This window comes from Dromiciops gliroides, chromosome 4, assembly GCF_019393635.1.
Source record: "Dromiciops gliroides isolate mDroGli1 chromosome 4, mDroGli1.pri, whole genome shotgun sequence".
NCBI classification, from domain to species: domain Eukaryota; kingdom Metazoa; phylum Chordata; class Mammalia; order Microbiotheria; family Microbiotheriidae; genus Dromiciops; species Dromiciops gliroides.
Window position 1 is genome coordinate 147317223 of NC_057864.1, and position 24171 is coordinate 147341393.

Genomic DNA, 24171 nt, shown 5'->3' on the forward strand with positions numbered 1-24171 from the left:
ATTTCATTGGTCCCCTCCAAGACTAGGCCAGACTTTCCCACAGAATGGCAATGAGCTCAAGTAGCAATGGGTCACAAGAAAAGTCAGATAAGGCATTGAAGAGCTTGTAACTTTATCATGGGATACCACAGAGTAAGATAATATAAATGGATGGTGATAAGGAAGACTGAGATTTAATATAAGGTTCCATAATGTACCAGACAAATGCATTCATTCATTTCATTATTCAAATAACAGATATGCATTTAGGGCCTGCTGTGCAAAAAGCATTGTGCTAAGAGGGGAATCTAGTTTAGATAAGATCCTGTCCTTCCATACTTTCATGGAGCTTGTAAATACAAAAATCACTAGAATATACATTATTACATGATAAGCACATCAGAATTGAAAAATGAAATGCTATGGAGTGGGAGAGGTTCAGAAGAATGATCATGGAAGACTTTATAGAAGAACTCGCATTTGAGTCAGGCTTTAAAGGATGGCTAGGGAGAACATTCTGGGCCTAGAAAAGAACATGAAAAAGGGCCAAATTGCCCATGGTAAGAAAACTGCAAATGAATGGCATGAATGACAAAATATAGAAAAACGTTGGAAGCACTGTGGAAAGACAGGCACACTAATAAACTATTGTTAGATCTGTGGATTGGTCCAACTGTTTTGGAAAATAATTTAGAGTCATTTAAGAAAAGTGACTTTCATATTCTTTTACCCAGCAATCCCACTATGGGGCATATATCTCAAGGAGGCCCAAAACAGAAAGAAATGCCCCATATACACCAAACTATTCATAACAGAACTTTCTGTTGTAGCAATGAATTAGAAACAAAGTAGATGCCAATCAATTGGGGAATATATGAACAAAATGGTATAAAATATAATGGAACATTGTTATACAATAAGAAATTATGTATATGAGGAATTTTGAGAAACAGAAGATTTGTATGAAATTATGCAGAGTAAAATAAGTATAGCAATATACACAGTGATTATAATAATTTAACTGTCATAACTAATTATAATAACCAATCTTAGTCCTAGAGAAAATATAATATGTTTCCCTCTTCTCAACAGAAAGATGGGGGACTAAATATAGAATGTTGCATATATTATCAGGTATCATCATTGAAGCAGTTGTTTTATTGAACTGTTTGGTTTTGTTTTTGTCTTGCAAGTCACGTTAACAAATACTCGTCAAACATATACTATGTGCCAAGCACTGTGCTAAGTGGTGGGAATATAAAAAACAATCCCTGTTTTCAAGGATTTGGGAGTCTCATGGGGAAAGCAATATGCAAGCAACTATGTACAAACAGGATATATAGATGATAAATTGGAGATAATTAAGGGAAGGCACTGAAATTAAGGGGAATTGGGAAAGGCTTCTTGAAGAAGGTAGGATTTCAGGTGGTACTTGAAAGAAGCTAGGGAATCAGGAAGTAGAGATGAGAGAGAGAATTCCAGGCCTGAAGAGCAGCCAGTAAAAATGCATGGAGTCTCATTGCCCAGCAAAAAAAAAAAAAAAAAGTAAAAAATGCATCAAGTTAGGAGACAGAGGAACAGCAAATAGGCCATTGTTACTAGATTGAAGAGTATGTTCGGTACAACTTGCTATTCCTTTTAATATATTATAATTAATATATTATTATAATATATGGGGCATCTATGTGGTACAATGGATACAGCACTGGTCTGGAAGTTGGGAGGACTTGAGTTCAAATCTCACCTCAGACATTTACTAAGCTATGTGACTCTGGGCAAGTCACTTAACCCTAACTGCCTTAAACATCCAGGGTCATCTCCAATTGTCCTGATATATATCTTGCCACTGGACCCAGATGGCTCTGGAGGAGAGAGTTAGGTTGGTGACCTTGCACAGCTCTTCCTCACTTGAATCCAATTCACTGCAAATCATGACATCACCTTGATGTCATGGACCTCTTCACAAATAAGAACAATTATAATATATAACATATTATATATAAACATAATATTTATTATAATATATAATATGTAAATTTCTTTTCTCCTTTTTTTTCCTCTCCCCTACCCCACTCTAGAGATGGCTACCACTAGACATAATTGTGTGTATGTGTGTGTGTGTGTGTGTATGTGTGTGTGTGTGTGTGTGTGTGTGTGTGTGTGTAAAATCATTCTGTATATACTTCTGCTTATCAGTTTTTTCTCTGGATGCAAATAGCATCTTCCTTCATATGAACTTATTAGTTAATTTGGGTATTTATAACAGTTAAAATGACTCCTTCACTCAAAGTTGTTCTTAAAAACAATATTATTATTATTATATACAATGTCCTCTTGGTTCTGCTCATTTCATTTTAAATTATTTCCTGCAAGTCTATACATGTTTTTCTAAGCTCATCATTTCTTATAGCACAGTCGTATTCCATCAAAATCATATACCATAATTTGTTCAGCCATTCCCCAATTGATGGGTATCCCCACAATTTCCAGTTCTTTGCCACAACAAAGAGAGCTACTATAAATATTTTAAAACATATAGGTTCTTTTCCTTTTTCCCTAATCATCTTTGGAAACAGAAGGAATAGCAAGTTGTAAGGAATAGAATTGAATTTTATGTACAATCATCTTTTAAAAAATTATACCATTATAGTATAATGCTTATTTTATTCCATAAATTAAAAAATAATTTTATATAATATAAATAATATTATATGTTATTTTACATGTAATAATTTTATATAAAATAAATAAAAGTATTTTTAAAGGTCTGTTGGGGAAAGCTAAGTATAAGAAGATTAGAAGGTCTAAATTATGAAGGGCTTTGAAATCAATAGAAGATTTTATCTTTCATTCTGTAAGTGACATGGAAACACTAGAGTTTATCAAATAGGGAGATGACCTGGTCAAACCTGATCTTTAGGAAGACCAATGTAATGGAAATGGGGACAGACTTGAGGCAAGGAGACCAACCATAAGACTACAGCAATAGTCCAGGTGTGAGGTGATGAGGGCTTGCACTTGTATGGTGTTAATGTCAGAGGAAAGGGGTGTGTGTGTGTGTGTGTGTGTGTGTGTGTGTGTGTGTGTGTGTGTGTGTGTGTGTGATGTTATAAATGTTGAATCAAAGGTCTTGGCAACAAATTGGGTATGAAGTAGAGAGGGAGGAGTTGCAATCCTGGGCAATGGGTGGATGGTGATACCTTTCACAGTAATAGGAAAGTTAGGAAGAGGTGAAGACCTGGGATGGAAAAATGAATTCCATTTTGAACATGTTGGGTTTAAGAGGTCTATAGAATTTTTAGCTTTAAATATTCAATAAGCAGTTAGATATACCACTCTGGACGTTAAGAGAAAGGTTAGGGCTGGATAAGTAGATCTAAGAATCATCAGCATAGGGATGAAAATTAAATCCATGGGAGCTGATATCACCAAACAAAATAGTATAAAGGAGAAAGAGAAGACTGGACAGCCTTGAAGGACACTCAACATGACCTGGATGAAAATCCAGCAAAGAATATTGTGAAGACATGATGTAATAGATGATAGGAAAATAACTGGAGCAGTGTCACAAAAACCTGGAGTATTAAAAACAGGGTCCTCAACAGTGTCAAAAGCTGCAGAGCAGTCTTCTAAGAAGGGAGGGTTTATTTATCAGGTATTAAAGATAGAGCATGTCCAGAAATTACAGTAACATTTTTAAAAAGGCATCAATAAAGCTTTTTTTTTTTTTAAAGGTATGAAGGTCCAAGAACACAGTATGTATTTTGACGGAAAGGGAGTAGTCCATTTGTTCCAGAACAAAGCAAGAAGTAGAGAAGAGTAAAACTGAGATAAAGCTGGAAAAGGACAGTGGTACCAAATGATGTTGGGGCAGCTAGGTGGTGCAGTGGATAGAATGCCAGGTCTGGAGTTAGAAGACCTGACTTTAAATCTGGCCTCAGACACTTACTAACTGTGGGACCCTAGGCAAGCCACTTAACCCTATTTGCCTCGGTTTCCTTATTTCTGAAATGAGCTGGAAAAGGAAATGGTAAACCACTCCAGTATCTTTGCCAAGAAAACCCCAAATGGGGTCACAAAAAGTTGGACATGGCTGAAACAGCTGAACAACCAGATGATGAAAGTACATGCCTGAGAAAGGAGTCAGAACTTTATTCAGTAGGCAACAAAACCTACAGAAGATTTTTTTTTACCAGATCTATAGATAAGAAAAATTATTCTGTAAAAATATGAAGGACAGACGAGATGGATCAAAGGGAGGAAGGCTTGTTGGAATGTTATTTTCATATCCAGGCAGTGCTGATAAAAGACCAGGTCTAGGTTGGGTGCGGGGAGGGGGGGGAGTGCAGTTGCAAGGGATGTTGTCAAAGTGGAGTTGATAGGATCTTATAACTGACTAGCACAGAGAGGTTAGAGGAGTCAATACCACTGGAATAAATGAAATTATAAAGAGAGAATTAATAAAGGAAGAAGGCTGAGGATGGACCACTAAGGAACTCTCCTATTAAGGGATTAGGAAGAGAATAAGGGCACAGCAAATAAGATGGAGGATTCATCAGAGGAGGAGAACGCAGAGATTGTGTTGTTTCTGATCCTTGGGGAGAAAACAGCAGAAGGGCATGGTTTTGAAGGAGTTTCATAAAGCTATAGCACTACATTCTTTTGGTGACACAGCATTTCCTCTAAGTCTGGAATCTGCCAAGCTAATTAGGTCTGTTCTTGATGGGCTATGAGAATTTTCCCCTTCTCAAGCCATAAAAGGCAATAAAAGGAAATGCAAGCAAGCCACTGTAGGTTTCCCCTCTCCCTAGTTATCAATAGCTACAGGGTAATGCAGCCTTTCCCCAGAGGAGTCTTCAAATAACACGGGATTCTATTTTCTCCAATCAGCTCTCAGTAAAACAACATCTGTTCTCCAGTCAGCAAAACTCACAGCAAATTAGATGCAAAGTCTATCTTTACCCCTCTCTTTTTAAGCTACAGAGGGCAGTAAAGGACTACACAGGTAAGCTTCTGGGAGGTTTTTATCTCTCTCTGGCTTGCATGAAGAGCAATAAACCCAACCAGCTATTTATGCAGAAAGAGAATTCTGCTTTCTTCCAGTGATACCCAGAATCCTCAGAGCCTGTTTGTTTGGCTTCACTGAACCCAAAGCAGCTGGTTTTATCTTCTAATTCTCCTCCACCTTGCTTCTTTCAAGCTGGAGGGGGCTGTCTCCACCATCAGCATCTCCCTTCAGGGGTCTGCTGTCTTCTCCTTATCTCCTCTTTTCACTGATCACCTTTAAATGCCTCAAATCAAGGCAAAGCTGATAAACTCAAAACCCACAGTTCTATCCAGCATAACAGTATACAGTTTTCTCATAATTCCCAAATGGTTCTGTGCTATGTAAGTTTTTTACCTGTATCCTTCAAAACCCTTAAAACCGTAACATGAAAATAAATCGATGGACAACAGAGGCATGCGTCCATTCCTACGGTTAGCCAGTACTTGTGCCTAAGTTGCTTTCAAACAGGTCCTCTCGCTACACTTATCTGTTCCTCCCTGATTCTTGGAATTGTCTCAAGTTGCTTTTCTCCCACAAATATCCTTTTTTTGTGTCTCTTTAGGCAAATAAAATGTTCATATACCAAGGGGGCAATACCTTACGGGAAAAATAGGCAGAAACTGCATAGAAACAAATTTAAGTATGATGTCAGGACAAGCTTCCTCAAAGTTAGAACTGCCCAGAAGTAGAATGAGTTGCCTTAGGAGGGGGTGAAGTCTCTCTCAGTGGAGGCCTTCGCCCAGAAGTTGGATCACCTCGAATAACCTCTGCCTCAGTTTCCTCAATTATAAAATAGGGATAATAGTAGCAACTAACTCCCAGGGTTGTTGTGAAGATTAGTATTTTGTAAAGTGTTTTGTAAATCTTAAAAGTGTTATATAATTGCTAACTAGTATTACTTTGTAATAACAATAACGATAATGATAACAATAGCTAGCATTTATACTGTGCCTACTCTTGCCAGGCACTCTGCCAAGTGCTTTATGAATATTAACTCATTTGATCCTCTCAATAACTCTGTGAAGTTGCGCTAGTATTCTCTCATTTTACAGTTGCAGGAACTGAAGCAAACAGAGTTAGTGTCTGAGGTGTGATTTTAACTCAGTTCTTCCTCATTGGAGATGTAATGCTCTCTCTGTTGTACCTCCTAGATTCCTCAAAAAGGAATTCCTTTGGAGTATTAGGTACTATATTAAGTTAAAAAAACAACTTGCTGAATGATTCAATTCAATAACACTTCTTAAGCATCTCTCACCTTTAAACTAACCACAACCAAGCTGCTAACTCAAGTCTTGATTGACCCCATATCCCTCAACCTCCTGACCTCTCTAATTGGAGGGCTGAATACCCAATTACTCTCAATGCCTTCCTTTATAGAGGGCAGAAACTACACTCAGCTCATTTTACCTTGCACCTGATGACCTGCCTGGTTTTAATTCCACAGAACAAGATGTTTGCAAGTGTCTAGGCACCCCCTTTCTCTCCTGCCATCTATTGTGTATTGTCTCCCCTTTTGGTTCCTTCAGAACAGAAGCTGTCTTTATTTTTATTAGTTGTATCTCCAGTGCTTAGAATAGTGTCTGGCACATAGTAGGCACTTAATAAATATTTATTGAATTAAACACATACTACCTGCAAGATACTCTACTAGTTATTGGGGATACAGAGTTTAGAATCTTTGAGGGGCAAGCCGTCTTATCCCTAAGACCAAAATCGACACCATTTATTTCAACCTACTCAATCTGTTTAATCACAGGGGTTCTTAACCTAGGGCCTGGGAACTTTAAAAAATATATATTTTTATAATTGTATTTGAATATTACAATATAGACCTATGTGTTTTATTTTATATATTTAAAAACATTATTCTGAAAAGAGGTCCATTGGCTTCACCAGACTGCAAAGGAACACATAACAAAAAAATATTTCAGATCCCTCCCTTGCTTTAGGGAAATTTAAAATGATCAAGCCCGTCCTTTCTTTCTCTCTCTCTCCCCCCTTCCTTCCTGCTCTCTCTCTCCTTCCTTCCTTCTCACCAAGGCCCCAAGAATTAAGAGTTTCTCTAGCACTTGGAATCTGGCACTAACTTGTTTGACTTGAGCAGGTTGTTTTCAGGTGCTTTACCTGTTTTGAATTAGTAATTTCGACTCCAAAGATGTAATACGTAGTTTAAAAAAAAAAAAAGGACTGGGAGTCAGTAGGCCTGGAGTTGAGACAAATATTTCTTTCACTAACTTCCCGTGCAATTTCTCTAATCTTTGGTGCGATCGTCTATAAAGTAGAGCAGTTAGACTAGATAATATCAAAGGTCCTTACCGCCTCCAAGAGCCTATGATTTCTTTAGTGGTAGACGAACCTGAATTCCTTGAACCAGTGATAACTTGTATTTATATTTCAATTTAAGGGTTTTGAAAGTAATTACAAGTTTTGTTTTTATTCACCGAACAGAAATTACATGGTTATAGACTTAGAGCTGGAAGGGACCTTAGAGGCTAAGTCTAACCTTCCTCTCTGCCCCATTTTACACATGAGCAAACTGAATCTCATTTCAAAAGTTAGTAAGTGTTAAAGGCAGGACCCAGGCCCAGATATTCCTCACTTCAGACCCAACACTCTATGTACTATACAGCATTGTTTGGAGGATTTGGGGGGTGGGGTGGTAATATTCACTGATAAAATATTTGTTTTGTTCTCTTGTTAAGGCAGAAGAAAAGGCCGGAGTCAGTCTGCTCAGGCACATGCTACCTTCATCCAAAGACCACCAATTTCAAGTTTGTCTGGGCCTGTTTTGGAAAGCCATCCATCCTTGTTCCAGACTTCCACATCTGTCCACGAGATAGCTCAAAGGCTTTCCAGCAGTCAGCTCTCCCTGCACAATTCCACCACATCGCTACACTCCCAGCCTCGTCCTGTCTCAACAACTGGCCATCTCAATGTCCGAGAGAGAGCTGAGGCACTAATCAGATCCAGCCTGGGCTCATCCACCAGCTCTACCCTCAGTTTCTTGTTTGGCAAGAGAAGTTTTTCCAGTGCGCTGGTCATTTCCGGGCTCTCAGCCGCAGATGGAGGAAATACCAGTGACACCCTATCTTCAAGCAGCGTCAACATTGCAATGGGCCCCTCTGCAAGAGCCATGAGCCAAACTACGAGGGTAAGATGCCTCTGTGTTAATGGGAGTAATCTAGTTATCTGGCTACTCGTCTACATTGTTTTAACATTTGATGCTTAATGATTCCCATAAATCTACTTCCAGGATTCCATCTTCTTCACGATAGGGTTCCCAGAGTGATAAACGACAAAGTAATTAGACATGAAATGGTTTGGCAGTTTTGTGAAGCAAACGGGATCTAGATTACGTGTGCGCTAAATAATAATACCCCAGCATCATCAGAGGTTGCCAGATACAACCGAGCTAAGTAGAAATGTTGCTATTAGCACGAAACCTTCGGAAGGGAGAAAACAATGTCTTCTCCACTCATCCATACAGGAGGCAGCATTTTCTAGCAATCTATTTGGCTCAGTCTCTTCAGATCATCTTGGTCTGAAACAGAGGAAAGAAAAAAGAACACGAAGGTTTGATCTGTAGGCTATCCACTATTACCACTGCTTTCAAGGTGGTGAGAGGGATGCTAGTCCAATACCCCAAGTAAATGATGTTACATTCATAGGTAAGCTGCATTGGTTTCAGAGGAACTCAAGGCTCCAGCTGTTGGGTTTTTTGTTTGTTTTGTTGTTTTTTGAGTGGGGCAATGAGGGTTAAGTGACTTGCCCAGGGTCACACAGCTAGTAAGTGTCAAGTGTCTGAGGCTGCATTTGAACTCAAGTCCTCTTGAATCCAGGGCTTGAATCCACTGCACCACCTAGCTGCCCCCTCCAGCTGTTCTCTTTTAACAGTGTTTGTGTTATGGATAAGTGTTAGTTGCATTAACAAATAGAATCTTAGAGGTTGGAAGTTTCACATGTTCCATTTTATTGTTTGAAAGGCAGCATGGGGGGGCAGCTAGGTGGTGGGGGCAGCTAGGTGGCGCAGTAGATAGAGCACCGGCCCTGGATTCAGGAGTACCTGAGTTCAAATCTGGCCTCAGACACTTGACACTTACTAGCTGTGTGATCCTGGGTAAGTCCCTTAACCCTCATTGCCCCGCAAAAAAAAAAAAGAAAAGAAAAGAAAAGAAAAGAAAAGAAAAGAAAAGAAAAGAAAAGAAAAGAAAAGAAAAGAAAAGAAAGGCAGCATGGAATAGAGGCTAGAGAGCTGATCTCAAACTCAGGAAGACCTGGGTTCAAGTGCCATTTGTGGTCAAGTCAAGTTTCAGTGATTTAGACAATTCTTTAAGAATATATTACATTGAAAAAAAAGAATAAATTACATTGGAGCTCAAAATTTTAAAAATGAATGTTAAAATTGTTTTTCATAGGAAAAATATTGAAAAGTGGGGAAATAAGACTATGTTACAAAGAAGATGCTAAATTCATTGATAAAATGGTGTTTACACCATTTGTACCCTCAACCTTACTGGTAACTTTTAAAAGAAAAGTTACTTAGAAGAGCAGTCAGAAGACATAGTGACCCTGGATTACAAATTGTCTTCCTTGGGAGGAAGTTACCCATGAAGAGGCTCCCAGAATGGTAATTTCCTATCAAGGAATGGTTGTTTATGAATAACTGGGAAGAAATGTTTAAAACTGTGCCTCTAGAAAAACTATTATCAGGCTTAAAAAAATTCATTAGAATCTTTCGTTTTTAAATTGCCTAAATTTCTCAGTATATTCTTCCTCTTCTTACTCCCAGAGAGCAATCCCTTATAGGAAAGAAGAAAAAGAAAAAAACAAGAGTTTAGCAAAACTCACCATATTGAAAATGTCTTGTATTGTATATGTAATGTTCCATTCCCATAGTCTTCCAACTATGCAAAGAAGCAGGGTGTCCCTTCTTTTTATTTCATTTGTCTCTCACTGCAAATACAAGGCAAGAAAAAAACCAGCTTTATGATTTGTCATATTTCCTTTCTCCCTCTTTACCACATATTAGTATTATTTAGCTAAAGCCAGCTGCAGCCAAAACTAAAATGCCTCTTAATTGACATGTCAGTCAAAATATAAATTCAATATTTATATTTGGTGAGGGTGTAAAAATATAACAGAAATGGAAGCATGGGAAATCTAGAGATATAAATGACTTTGTTGCCAAAGGTCATGTCATTCCGACACATTAATGCCCATATTCTAAGAGAAAAGCATCTAAACAATGCAAGACCCCATGCTGAATGTGAAATTCAAAGTAGACTATCACCAACTTATTTTCTGTCTTAAAACAATTGATCAATATATTCCAATGTAAAGAATAGGAGTCATTGTTTCACCAAGCAAAGTTTCCAAGGCCACTTCGGACCATCTGGGCCTGTTCACAGAGATGCATGCTACTAGAGAGTACTAAAAGTGACATATACTAAGCTTGTTTGCATCCTTTTTTTTTGTTTTGGAAACAGTTCTCCGAGCCTTGTGAAACAACATATGCCACAGAACAGGGTCGGCTTCGAGATCAACATCTTCCCCAGGCGATGGCAGAAAGCCTTAGTGTGATCTGTCGTAGAGCCAGTCAGGAGGACATGGGCCTGGATGACACTGCTTCTCAGCAAAGTCTATCAGAAGAATCATGAGGGAGCCGGGGGGTTGCAGGAGACTTACTTCCAGAAGACAAAGTGTCACCTGTACCCTCACCTGCAGTTGGCTGGAGTGTGACACCAATTTAAAAAAATCTTTATCTTTGGGACTCAAAATCCAAGAAGTTTAAAACAAAAAGGAGCTGACAGAAGAGCCTACAGGAGGGCCTTAACGTGAACCAATGAGAGCTTCCCTAAAACACAGTGCAACTTTATCTCAGGTTCTCGGAAACTTTTCACTCGATGACTAAAACCTGCGTGCTATCTATGCTCTTCCCCAACAATTCCCAGCTACCAGAGCTGCTGATGTGGAATTCTGGGAGGGCTCAAGCAATTGCATTTGAAAATTGGAATAACAAACAAAAGCCATTTAGTATCATAACATAACCAGAAGCAGTGCACACACATGGACTATTATTTTCAGCCATTACTAAAAGTAGCTAATTGCATGCTAAATAATTGGCTATTTTATACATACTGCATTACCATGAAAAATTCTGAATAGTAGCATTTAATATATAATGGGCTGTTACAATATGCTACAGTGAGACCTAAGTTTTTAAGAAGAACCTCATTTCTGTACCACATTCCTGCAGGTGGTAATTAAGTACACCATAGTGACATATTTCAGGAGATGCTATAGTGCATGCAGCTATGTTTAAAGTATTTTGTAAAAGAACTAGAATGCATATTGATATAAGATGAATTAAGAAATCCAGTTTAAAACAACAACAAACAAAACCTGTGCATGGAAAGCCATCTTGGATCACATGATGTTCCTAATTTGCAGTCAGAATTATTTCTAGAAAAAGGCTGTGTGTTCCTGTTTAGTTTGCTGGAATGCATACCTGTTTCTGAAGCCAAGAAATCCTTAATGTATCATAGGACACACGTCCACACCTTTGTTTTTGTAATTAAAATGTTTACAAAGATCGATGTGCTTAGGCATTTTGATTTTGCTGGAATTATTATCCATTGGGGGAGGGAGGAAAGGAGAGTAGGTTTTCTTTTGCTTTGAGAATGGAATTTTAATAAGCTCTGTCTGGGCTATACTTGGGCCCAGACATGATCAAGTCCATGCAAGACATGTACAACACAAGCCTGAGTCCATGTTAACAACAAGAAGGGAAACGAGAATATAGCCCAATAAGAATGCAGTGCCTTATACATTAGATATTGGACTCTCATTCTGGTTTCTTTTAATAATCATAACATCACTCATATAGCACTCTAAGGTTTGCAAAGTGCTAGATGCATGTTATCTCTTTTTAACCTCCTACCAACTCTGTGAAGTAAGTGTTATTATCACCCCCATTTTACAGATGAGTAATTTGAGTCAGGCAGCAGGTAAGCGACTTGCCCAGGGTCATAGCTGGGTGGGATTTGAACTCAGTTCTTTTTGACACCAAGTCCAGCACTGTCTGCTGTGATTCCTAATGGCCTCTTTTTTGTTTTTTTTGTTTTTTTGTTTTTTTTAGTGAGGCAATTGGGGTTAAGTGACTTGCCCAGGGTCACACAGCTAGTAAGTGTTAAGTGTCTGAGGCTGGATTTGAACTCAGGTACTCCTGACTCCAGGGCCGGTGTTCTATCCACTGCGCCATCTAGCTGCCCCCTTTTGTCTTTTTTAAAGACACTATCTTGTAGCATTCAACATAGGAACAATTGTACAGATTTACATTAGTAGTAAAAGAAAAGAAAAACATAAAACGTTGTCTTCACCATAAAAGGAAGAGGGCTTGGTGGGAAAGGGGTTCTTAATCCTTGTATGACATGTTATCCTCATTCATGATTGACCATTCTCATTTTGTCAATATCCCAAGTGCCCAAAAGCAATATAATACTTTAGAGTGTGGTGTGACCAAGATGAAATACAATGGGACTATCTATTGCTTCATTCTAGTCATTATACTTAAATTACTGTAGCCTAATTTTGCACAGTTTTATCTATTTATTTGCTCTCTTCTGTCTCTCTCTGCCTGTCTGTCTCTCATACTGTTGATATACGGAGTTCACCAAAACATCTAGTTCTTTACTACATAAACGATTGTCTGTCTATATCTCCCTTTGCTTCCCTTGTACTTCTAGAATAGATTTTTTTTTTAAAAGATGGGATTTCCCTATCTTACACAGGCCCCAATTTCACTACTGATCATCAGCATGGGAGCGTTGACCTCTGTTTCCAACCTGAGCTGGTTGACTCCTTCTGAGGCAACTCAGGGACTTACCATATTGCCCATTGACCCACTGGGGTCACCCAATCAGCTTATCTCTTTGAGGCTCAGAACTCCCAAGCTCAAACTACTTTTATTAAAATTTTGCCAGCTATCACCATCAACTTCATTACCCTCTAGTTTGTAAGCTCTAAGGTGGCCTTCCCCTTTTTGAAAATTAGAACATTTGTCCATCCTATGTTCTGCAGCACCTTCCTCCTTCAAAATTCTTGAAAAAACTCACTGATACCTGTTTAGAATTCATAGCTGGACATCCTCAGTACCCTTGGATATAATTTGCCCAGATGAGATGAGTAGAATTCTTTTAGGGCACCAGTGCCATCTTAATTCTTACTCTTACTTCCTCAATGAAGAACTTAAAAGTACTAAGAAACTGAACTGATTCATATGCTCTTCATCCTAGCTCTGTCCAGCAAACTGAACAGTATTTTCGGGTAGCCGCTCCGAAGGAAAATTTACCCTAATGCTGTTTGACCCAAATGTCAACTTATGTGAATGCAGTTTCTGTATAAAAAAGGAATCTCTTCACCCCCTCAAGCAAATGAGAAAATAAGGTCAAGACCCGTTGGCCCATTAGTAAGAAGTTGGCTACCTATCTCCAGTCTTTCCAACAATTTATAAATACAAAATAATAATAATAATAATTTAAGTAGAAAATAAAACTGATCTGAATAAACTAGGAGGCGAGCAAGTATAGAAAAATATCAAATGAAGGCATTTCCAACACCATTAAAGATGGGTTTGTTAAAATAGGTCTTCCAAGGTTTCTCTGAAACTAACCCTTTCATCTTTTCTTATGGCATAGTAACATTCTATTTTTTTTCCCAATGAAGGAGAGAAAACTGATAATTGAAAAAAATTTTAGCTGAAAAATAAAAAAATTAAATCTATTTTTAAAAAAACACATGAATTGGGGGGGGGAACAGGCTTGTGAGTTATCCCTCAGTTGTGGCTAAGTACGCTTAATACTTGCCCCATTTCCTTGTGAATTCTGCTTTAGTATTCAGATTTTCAATCTTGTGCAATCATCCTGTATACAGACACTTAAAACGTTTTCACTTTGGAAAGTCTGGGTCTCTAAAGCTAATGTAAATCAGTGGGCTGTGCAGTTACCCCATAAATCTGGTCCTCTTAATGCTGCTAATGTGGGAAATTCTGACCCAAATGGGGGAGGGGGGAAGACGACTGTCATTGCCTGAGTTATCCAGGACCTTTCTGGGTTAGATTTCTTGTCCAGTCCCAACTGTGCAGTCTCACTTTTAATATGACCATTCACAATTCATGATCTTAATAACCTGGCCTTCAGCCAGTCAGCTGGCTCATCTGAGGGTGTTCCATACAAAATAATGCATTATTAGCCCCATTTAAAGGACATTTCCAGGGCTGACACTTCTATGCCAGAGTTATCCAAATGTTCTGCCAGCAGAAGGCTGAATAATTATTTTCAGTACTTGGAGGCTGTAGAAAATTGCTTCTCCTGGAAAGTTAATATAAGAACTGTGGGACTTAGTTTCATATAAACTGTGTGGCTAATCTGGCATTATTGGATTTAAACTCTTTGCTATGTGTCTGAACCAGTCATGTCTGGAAAGTTGTTTACTAGAATCATTAGATCCACGAACTTCTATTTGGCCCATAAAATGGGCATTCAGCATGCCGGTTTACATTTACAGCCCCCTTCTCTAGTCACCTCCATTTTTTCCTCGGGCTCCCTGTCTACCATCAGACTGAGGCAACCTGAGGCAACGCCAACCCCTGCCTACAGTACACACAGGGACTTACCTGCTCCTAGAAACTGCTTTACAATCCAAAATCAGAGCAAAAAGGGAGGGAAGATGGGAACACCCCACCCTCTTCCTCCCCTACTGACTAAGCACTTGATTGAAGTAGTATGATGCCTGTACATATGAACCTAAAAAGCTAGGACCTTTATAACTGGAAACTGAAACACTTATGGTTTATCAGTCGTGTGCTATTATCCCACAAAATTAAAAATCCACATTATAAAGTTCTCATCGAGGGGCAGCTAGGCGGAATAGTAGATAAAGCACCGGCCCTGGATTCAGGAGGACCTGAGTTCAAATCCAGCCTCAGACACTTGACACTTACTAGCTGTGTGACCCTGGGCAAGTCACTTAACCCCAACTGCCCCACAAAAACAAAACCCAACCAAACAAAAAGCAAAAACATAAAGTTCTCATCATTAAAACTGTGCAGATCAGGAGAGGTTCTTTTTTTTTCTTTTAATGTTTAGAAATACTCTGAACTTTGCTAAAGCAAATTCTAGCACAATCCAATAAATTTAGTCATTTCTTTATCATGCTAAAGACTGACCCCTTTTTAGTCCTTGGTTTTTAGAGCTGAGCATGGTCTCAGGTCCTGTGTGATAAATGCCAAGGCTTTTAAGTGCAACTTGACTAAGGATCCCTTCCGCAGACTCCGTAATCAAAGCTATTAGGTTATATAAATTACATGTTTCTGTAGAAAAAAAGGCTTGTCATCTTCCTAAGTATTCTACTCTTAAACCAAAGCTCAAAGAAAGAAAAGCACAATTACAAAATGTTGCTCCGGAAAACGTTATATGCCTTGGAGTATGAACTGGTTTATGAGGAAGAGCAAAGCATATGAAGGGAACTCTCCGGAAATTAACTCTCTGACATCAGTTCCACTCAAGTCCCACCGGCCCCACCCAAACCCATTTTTTTTTTTTCCTGGATAAATGCTTTTTTCAAACCAAGTGGTATATTACAAACCAACATTTAAATGGAAAAGGCAAAAGATCAATAAAACTTTTAAAATTATAAATTTCTAAAACTTCAGAAAATTAAGAATTAATCTCCTCTTATGTAGTTATGAAGCTGTAAGCACATAAAATAGTATTGAGCCCACTTGGAGGATTCTATGCAGACCTGGAAAGGGAAAACCGCCCAACACAATAAGCATTCTTACCAGTAATGATGCATGATTTAAAAGTGATTCAAGAGACCTTGTACTAAGTAAATCATACTTGGCTTGGTTTGTAGCCAGGACACTGCTTCAGCTAAGCTCATGATACCTCCTTAGCAAGGATCAAGCTTGTTCTTCTCCAAAAATAGGAGATTTCCTCCATTTGTACTCCCCCAATGTTGACCCAGATCACATGAATAAACTCATCAACAGGTAGTCAATCTCTATGTTTTGAACCTCTTCAAACTTAGCTTGTCTGATCCTTAAGCAATAGTTGGAGTCTGTTTCTGAGTTTCTGCCCAAACCTTTCCAGTTTGGGAGCCTTGCCAGAGAGCCTTTAAGAATCTAGGATCACCTCCATACTGGGGTACATAAAAGTATACCTTTGGTGGAGGCCCAACCTTGTTTAGTGTCTAAAAGTAACACTTGGATGAGATCATGTAGGAGACAGAAAAGGTGCCTTTACACACACTGCACTTTTGTAAACTTTTATGAAGGACCACACTGGTTTGTAATCAAGGAAGACCCTTTTTTGGTCTGAGTTGGCAAACCCAAGTCACATCAGTCCTTTCTCACACACTTTCTTACCCCCATGCCTTTGTCCCCCAAGCCCTGGAAAGTTCTCCCTCCTCACCCCCACCTGCTACCAGCCTTGGCTTTCAAGATGTAGCTCAAATCCCACTTTCCGTAAGAATGCCTCCTGGGGCAGCTAGGTGGCGCAGTGGATAGAGCACAGGCCCTGGAATCAGGAGGACCTGAGTTCAAACCTGGCCTCAGACACTTGACATGTACTAGCTGTGTGACCCTGGGCAAGTCACTTAACCCCAAATGCCTCACCAAAAAAACAAAAACAAACAAACAAAAGAATGCCTCCTACATTTCCTCTCCACTAGTGATTTCTCTGAGGTTACCTTCCATTTACACTGTATGTATCTTCTATGCATATAGCCACTTGCATGTTGTCTCCCATGTTAGATGTAAGTCTCTTAAGGGCAGGTACTGTTTTTTCTTTTGCTTTTGTAGACTTGGCCCCCTTTACCATAATGCCTGGCACACAGTATACATTTAATAAGTACTTGTCTGACTGACTGAATTAGTTTAAGGGCATACCTAATGGTATAAAAAAAGGTTAGTAGTTTTGTGGAGACCTTTTAAGGAAACTAAGTTAATTTCTAGTCTCCTCTTTTAAGTATTAGTTTGTGAATATGAATGAGAAAAATGCTGGGGAGTTTAAACACCAGTAAAGCGTATGGGTGCCCCCAATGCTGATTGGCTATGTGAGGGCCTCTGGGAAAACTAGGAGGAGACATTCAGCAGACACATATACATTTATGTGTATGTGTAGACATGTAGAAATCAGTCAACATATTCAAATAGTCTGCTTATTTCTCCAGTACCATTAGCCTTTTGCATGGCAAAGTTTATACATCATGGCAGATAAGGTTCCCCCAAATCTCATCAACCTTTTCCAGCATTATGTTGTAGCCTCTGCCCTGACCCCTTCCCTCTAATTCTCCTCCCTCCTTCCCCCTCTCTCTTTCTCTTTCTCGCTCTCTCTCTCTCTCTCTTTTTTTTTTTTTTTGGTGAGGCAATGAGGGTTAAGTGACTTGCCCAGGGTCACACAGCTAGTAAGTGTCAAGTATCTGAGGCCAGATTTGGACTCAGGTCCTCCTGAATCCTGGGCTGGTGCTTTATCCACTGAGCCACCTAGCTGCCCCCTACTTCTCCTCTCTTGCTATACTCTTTTCCTTGGTAATTGATGACCAGTGGCCCATCTGCCATCTACAGAGATGTAGATGCACACAGGTACAGGTGTCCCAGATCTATAAAGTCAGTCCTGATCTCTCCCCTCAGATCCAGTCCCCCTCTTTCAAGACTGCTAAATAACTCCTCCTAGTTTTCCTGGAGACATCTTACACTCAACTCGTTTAAAACAGAACTCATTATCTCCCTACAGCTCCCAAATCTGTTCCTCATCTAAGCTTTGGTATTGGACCCCACCATCCTCCAGATCACTCAGCCTTGTAAAATTGGAATCAATCTAGTTTTGTTGATTCTACCTCCATAATGCCTTTTGTACCTTGTACCCTTCACCCATATGACAGATGAGGAACTGAGGCAAACAGGGTTAAGTGACTTGCCTAGGGTCACACAGCTAGCAAGTGTCTGAGGCTATATTTGAACTCATGAAGATGAATCATCCTGATTCCAAACCAAGTGCTCTATCTACTGTGCCACCTAGCTGCCCCACACTAAGCATCTCCACAGTGGTAATTACTACCACTATATATCAAGTACCAGGGTGAATGCATAATATAACTGCTTCTTAGATTGACTCTAATAAATGCTTGTTGAAATGAACAAAGCTTTTGAGAAGTACATGTATAGTGAGCTTCATTTTCAAATTAGGCAAAACTTCTAAGGCTCTGTCCTGTAACTACAATGCTTAAAGGCATTCTGTATATTATATACCTAGGGTTTCACAAAGGTAGTGAGTGTGATATAGTTGAAAGAATGCTGAGTTTAGATTCAAGAAAGGCCTGGGTTTGAATCCTGACTCTGGCCATTAGGAGCTCTATGGCCCTGGGTAAGTCACTGAATGTACCAAGCCTGAGGCTTCCCATTTGTAAAACAGAAAAGAAAAAGAAAAATCTGTACTACTTATCTCACCAGGTTGTTGTAAGAAGTTCTCTGTACACTTTCAACCACTAAACAGCCTTATCATTTTTGTAACTATTATTATAATCAAGATAACAATCTTTCTTATCTCATCTTCATTTTATGAATGGGAAAAGAAGACACAGCATGGTTAAGCAACATGTCTAATGTAATACAGCCAAAGGATGGCATAGCTAGAAGTAGAATTCATTAGGCCTGAGTTTCCAGCCCTATTACCTAGGCTACTGAGTGACACTGTCTCTCTCTGAGTACATGTGAGCATCCCGAAATTTTTAAAGACTTAATATCATCAATGAGTCTCCACCTGTTTTCAACCATCTTATTTATTTTAATATTTGTAAAGGATAAATAAGCAAACAACGACAAAAATATGGAGGAAAGAACTTTAAACAATTTTCTTTTGGAATAATAATAGTAATAAATCAAACCCTTATGCCACTTTAAGTTACACAAGACTAATGATGCACCTGGATAGGAATTTGATTTTCATGACATGCAAAATTGATTAAGTGGTGAACTCTTCTTCCCCCCTTCCCCTGAACACATTTATAAACTTCAATGGGACAAATTCCATCTAATATTCTCCAAACCATTTCTCATTTCATAATTAACCCAAATCATGCACACGACTGCAAGAGGAAATAAACAGAAGGCTTTAAGCATAAATAAACCATAATGGATTGTTAATCTTGTATAGTCAATCCAGCATTAAGTCTAATTTGATCTTTTAAACATTTTATGGAAAACATCTGTCAAGACTTCTTTGGAGGAGCCACAAAGGTTCCAAGCACTCAGTTATCATAAACCTGATGGCATAAAAGGCAAATGGGCTGAGTACCAATCAGACACCACTTGAAACATGCCACTACTTAGCTGACAGGAAAGCATTTAGCACAAACGAGCTTTACTTTCGGCAGCTCTGCACAGTTGTCACGATTTCTTGCAAAAGGCTATCTCTGTTTTCCTTCGTAACCTGTGGGAAAAAAGAAAGAAGAACAATGAGGCCAGACTTCAGACTTCCCTTCATTCCCTTCACTCCCCTGATGGATAATATGCTCACCAAAGACACCCAAAGCTTCACTGGGAAAGAGGACATATGGCATGTTTTATTTAAGAACAGATCATTCTCAATACTTGCAAATAAATCAATATTTATTAAGTGCAGGCCTGCTATGTGCTCTGTTGGGGGCAGCTAGGTGGTGCAGCAGAAAGAGTACAAGGCCTGGAGTCTTCCTGAAGTGTCTTCCTGAAGCATCTTCCTGAATTCAAATTCTGGCCTCAGACACTTACTAGCTGTGCGACTCTAGGCAAGTCACTTCGGCTTGCTTGTCTCATATTCCTCATCTGTAAAAGAAGCTGGATAAGGAAATAGTAAAGCACTCCAGTGTCTTGCCAAGAAAACCCCAGATGGGGTCACAAAGAGTCAGACAAGACTGAAATGACTGAACAACCACAATCATGCAATGGTCTTAAGGATATGAGCTTTTTCAAGAAGATTATACTTTAGATATGGAGAAAAACATACAAGGAACAAGCAGAGAACCCTCTAGGGCAGCCTTTAACTAAGAGGTAACACGGTACAGTGAAAAGAGTCCTGGTTCTGGAGTTAGAGGGACTTGTGATCATGGACAATTCACTCAACCTTCTTAATTCTTGTTTTTTTATCTATAAAATCAACACACTGGATAAGAGGGTCTCTAAAGTTTCTTCCAGATATGAGGCTGTAATCCTATTAGGTTTTATAAGACTCTTCAGGGAAGGCATCATGTGTGATTTAATTCCATAACAATCATAATTATAGCTGGCATTTATATAGCATCTAAGCTTTGAAGGCACTTTGCAAACATGATCTCATTTGAGCCTCACAACAACCCTGAGGTGGACAGAATGGGAATCACTGAAGATCTGTGATTTCATCTCTCCAACATAACAACTTCCTCCACCAATGAGCCCAACCTGTCTATGGCTTAGTATGTAACTCCTATGGAGTTGTCTGAAGTGATCTGACCATGGTCACATGGCTGGTGTCGGAGGTAAGGTTTGAAGGCAGTCTTCTAGTCAAGTCAGCAAACATTCATTAACCATCTACCTTGTGCCAGGCACTGTGCTAAGTGCAGAAGGGAAAAACGAACAAGAAAATCAGTCTCTGACCTCAAGGAGCTTACACTCTAACAGGGGAGATGATAGACAAACGATTACATACAAATATGAAAGACACAGAATGAGGAAGAAGAAAACTCTAGGCATGGGGGACAACCAAGGAAAATACACAGAGTATAGCAATGGAGTCTCTTGTAGTAGGAATAGCAAGAAACTGATTTCAGTGGATGGTAGAGTACATAGAAGAGGACTAAGTGTAAGACTGGAAAGGAAGTTTTCCCAACAAGTTCAGCATTTTATCCACTCTACTACACTGGAGTTTTGGGTTCTAAAAGGGTATGGCTATTGTCATTATTATTATTATTATTTTATTCCCTTTGGCAGATGAAGAAACTGAGTCTCAGAGAGATTAGACGGCTTGCTCACAGTCACACAGATATTAAATGACTGAGAAGCATAATTTGGACCCAGGTCTTCCCAACTCTAAGTCCATCCTACTACTGTACCACACTATCTTTTTGTATTTCTTCCAGTACCTAGAGCAACACAATTCACAGAGAAGGCATGTGATAACTGTTATATTAATGAATTAATGGTTGAGTGTCAAAGAATGTCACAAAGTGTCATATGAGTTACAATACAAATGGTGGTAATCAGTGAGAGACTATATGGTTCTTGAGAATTGGTGAGATGCTTCCATGGAAAACACATTTAACTTCTGTAGGGCTAAGAATATCTGTGGGATTATAAAAACTAAAGGGTGAGGACATCTGATCTTTGTAGAAGAAAACAGGTTTAAAATTTACAGTCAGGGGCAGCTAGGTGGCACAGTGGATAGAGCACCGGCCCTGGAGTCAGGAGTACCTGAGTTCAAATCTGGCCTTGGACACTTAACACTTACTAGCTGTGTGACCCTGGACAAGTCACTTAACCCCAATTGCCTCACTAAAAACAAAACAAAACAAAACAAAACAAAACAAAAAAAGACAAATTTACAGTCAGAAAGGCCTCAGGGATACTACAGCAACTTTTATCAGAGCACTCAAGATACTCAATGCCCAGACAAGAATCAATTTCTTCCTGAAAGCCAGTCATTCACTCTTTTAGATTTACAGCTCAAATCTTACTATAACAAATATCCCTATAAAGCAAAAAGACTGTCAAGGTTCAGCCAATGTAGTAGTAACTATACCAAAAGCTCAATACAGTACAATGTGAGGATGTGGCCAACTCCCTGGGGTTTGCTGTCCTGGATTCTGAACTGAACCCAGTGAAGACCAGGTCAGTGAAGACCAGGCTCACCATTTTAACCCACCCCCACTGGCTTCTTGGGTGGGCTGGGACAAGCCTCACTTCCTCTGTTCCAATAACACTGGGGGGATTTTAAAATATTCTGACTACAAGATGCAAAGAATGACTTTTCAGAGAAAAAAAAATTCTATCCCAAGAAAACATTAATCAGTCTGTAGAGATTGTATAATGTCTCAGAAAATGACAAGAGACCAACCTCACAACATATGGGGCAAGAAGGCATTCGTGAAATGAGAATTCCTTTGCCCTCCATCCTCTTAACAAACACAAGACAGAAAAGGGCTGAAGAAATAGAAAGGAGGAAAACAGAAAACATAGTACAGACAAGATGAAGAAGGTTGAGATAGAAACAAAAAAGCAAGAGGGAAGAAAGAAAAGAAAGGGATGTTAGGACACTTTCTTCTGATGCAAAGAATCATCTATAGATTCCTAAGGGCAAAAAAACAGCCAGAAGGAATGCCAGCTAGAATACCTTTCCCTGTCACGTGGATGATGCCCCAGAGTCAGTGTGGCCCAGCAAAAAAGAACTGGAGTTGGATGTTCTGGGGTTGACAACACACTTCTGCCTCTCACACAACCACAGGCAAGTCATTTCTCTTCTTAGCCTCAGTTTCCTCATCCGTAAAACCTTTCCTATGTCAGAGCATTATTGTGAAGACAGAATGGGATCACGTAAAGAACTGGATAATCCCCAGAGGGCCATCATATGTCAGCTATGATTATTATCCCATTAATATTTCCAACCTAGCTAAGCTGGTTCTCAGACAACAGAGTCTGTCACTGGCTCCAGGCCTCCCAGGGCCAAAGCTCCGCTGTCATAGCCTTAGAGACACTGGGATCCCCTCCAAAGATGATGATCAAAATATTTTGTTTTTTCCTCAACACAACCACTGACATCATTGACGCAAATGCATCAAAATCCCCTTGGCCATCAGACCTGATGACTTCGTAGTGGGCAGCAACAATTTTGTTCAGAATAAATATGACTTAATATAAGAGTGAAAAACACATGAGATAACCACAAATTAACAAGGGGGTTGGGAGACTGTTATTTTCCTAAGGGTCATCAGGGGTAAGGTTAGTGATTTCATTATTATAAGGAGCTCCTGGAGGAGGACATTCCATCTACCAGTGCAGGTTGGCATCTTCTCTTCCATTTATAGTCTTACAGAGTTGGCTAGAGCAGGGCTTCTTTTTAAAATTTTTTTTAAAATAATGAAAAATTTTATTCATAGTTTTTTGAATTCCAAATTTCATCCTTCCTTCCCTCTCTCCCCTCCCCCATCCCTGAGGCAGTAAGCAATCAGATGTGGGTTATATGTGTACAATTATGTAAAACTTTACCATATTAGTCATTTTGTACAAGAAAACTTGAATAAAAGGGAAAAAAATCCAGAAATGGAAAAATAGCACGCTTCAGTCTGTGTTCAATCACCATCAGTTCTTTCTTTGGAGGTGGTTAGTATGTCTCATCAATAGTCCTTTGGAATTGTTTTGAATTATTGTATTGCTGAGAATAGTTAAGTTATTCACAGTTCCTCATCAAACAATATTGCTGTCATTGTGCACAAAGTTTTCTTGGTTGTGCTCACTTCACTATTCAGTTCATACAAGTCTTTCCAGGCCTTTCTGAAATCACCCTGCTTGTCATTTCTTATAATACAATAATATTCTATCACTATCCTATACCACAGTTTGTTTAGCCATTCCCCAATTAATGGGCATTCCTTTGATTTCCAATTCTCAACCACCACAAAAAGGGTGAGCAGGGCTTTTTAAACTTTTTCCACTCACAACTCCCTTTTACCCTAGAAATTTTTATGCAACCCTGGGAATATAGGTATATAAACTAGATATACATAACCTTCTAATGTTGCCAAATTTTTGAGCCCCCCCTCCACATTCCACTATGTGACCCTATATGCGATCACAACCCCACAATTTAAGAAGCTAAGAGCTAGCAGACTGGGAGATTATGGGATTTGCCCAGAGGTCCTGAAGTCATTTTTTTCTTCATATGCTCATATCTGTTTCTGTTGTCTTTCCTGATAAAATGTAAACTTCTTTGAGAGTAGCTATTGTCTCATCCTTTATAATTAAAACCAGAACCTGGCACTGTGTGTGTATGTGTGTGTGTGTGTGTGTGTGTGTGTGTGTCTGTGTCTGTGTCTGTGGTGGGGGGTTGGGAGGGGAGAAGAGGTAGGCAGAGTAGATGATT

The 24171-nt window shown here is 39.2% G+C and overlaps 2 protein-coding genes across 2 annotated transcripts in view; one reads left to right on the forward strand and one right to left on the reverse strand.

Annotated features, from left to right (window-relative positions):
* PCNX2 (pecanex 2) overlaps positions 1–12128 on the forward strand; it is a 373081-nt gene extending 360953 nt beyond the window's left edge. The window contains exons 33-34 of the mRNA XM_044004215.1: positions 7729–8177; positions 10513–12128. Coding sequence (XP_043860150.1) covers positions 7729–8177; positions 10513–10683 — 620 coding nt within the window. The 3' untranslated portion in view covers positions 10684–12128. The remainder of the gene's footprint in view (positions 1–7728; positions 8178–10512) is intronic.
* Positions 12129–18847: 6719 nt separating this feature from the next.
* The window catches only part of NTPCR (nucleoside-triphosphatase, cancer-related), a 43321-nt gene continuing 37997 nt past the window's right edge, over positions 18848–24171 (reverse strand). The window contains exon 5 of the mRNA XM_044004811.1: positions 18848–19515. Coding sequence (XP_043860746.1) covers positions 19447–19515 — 69 coding nt within the window. The 3' untranslated portion in view covers positions 18848–19446. The remainder of the gene's footprint in view (positions 19516–24171) is intronic.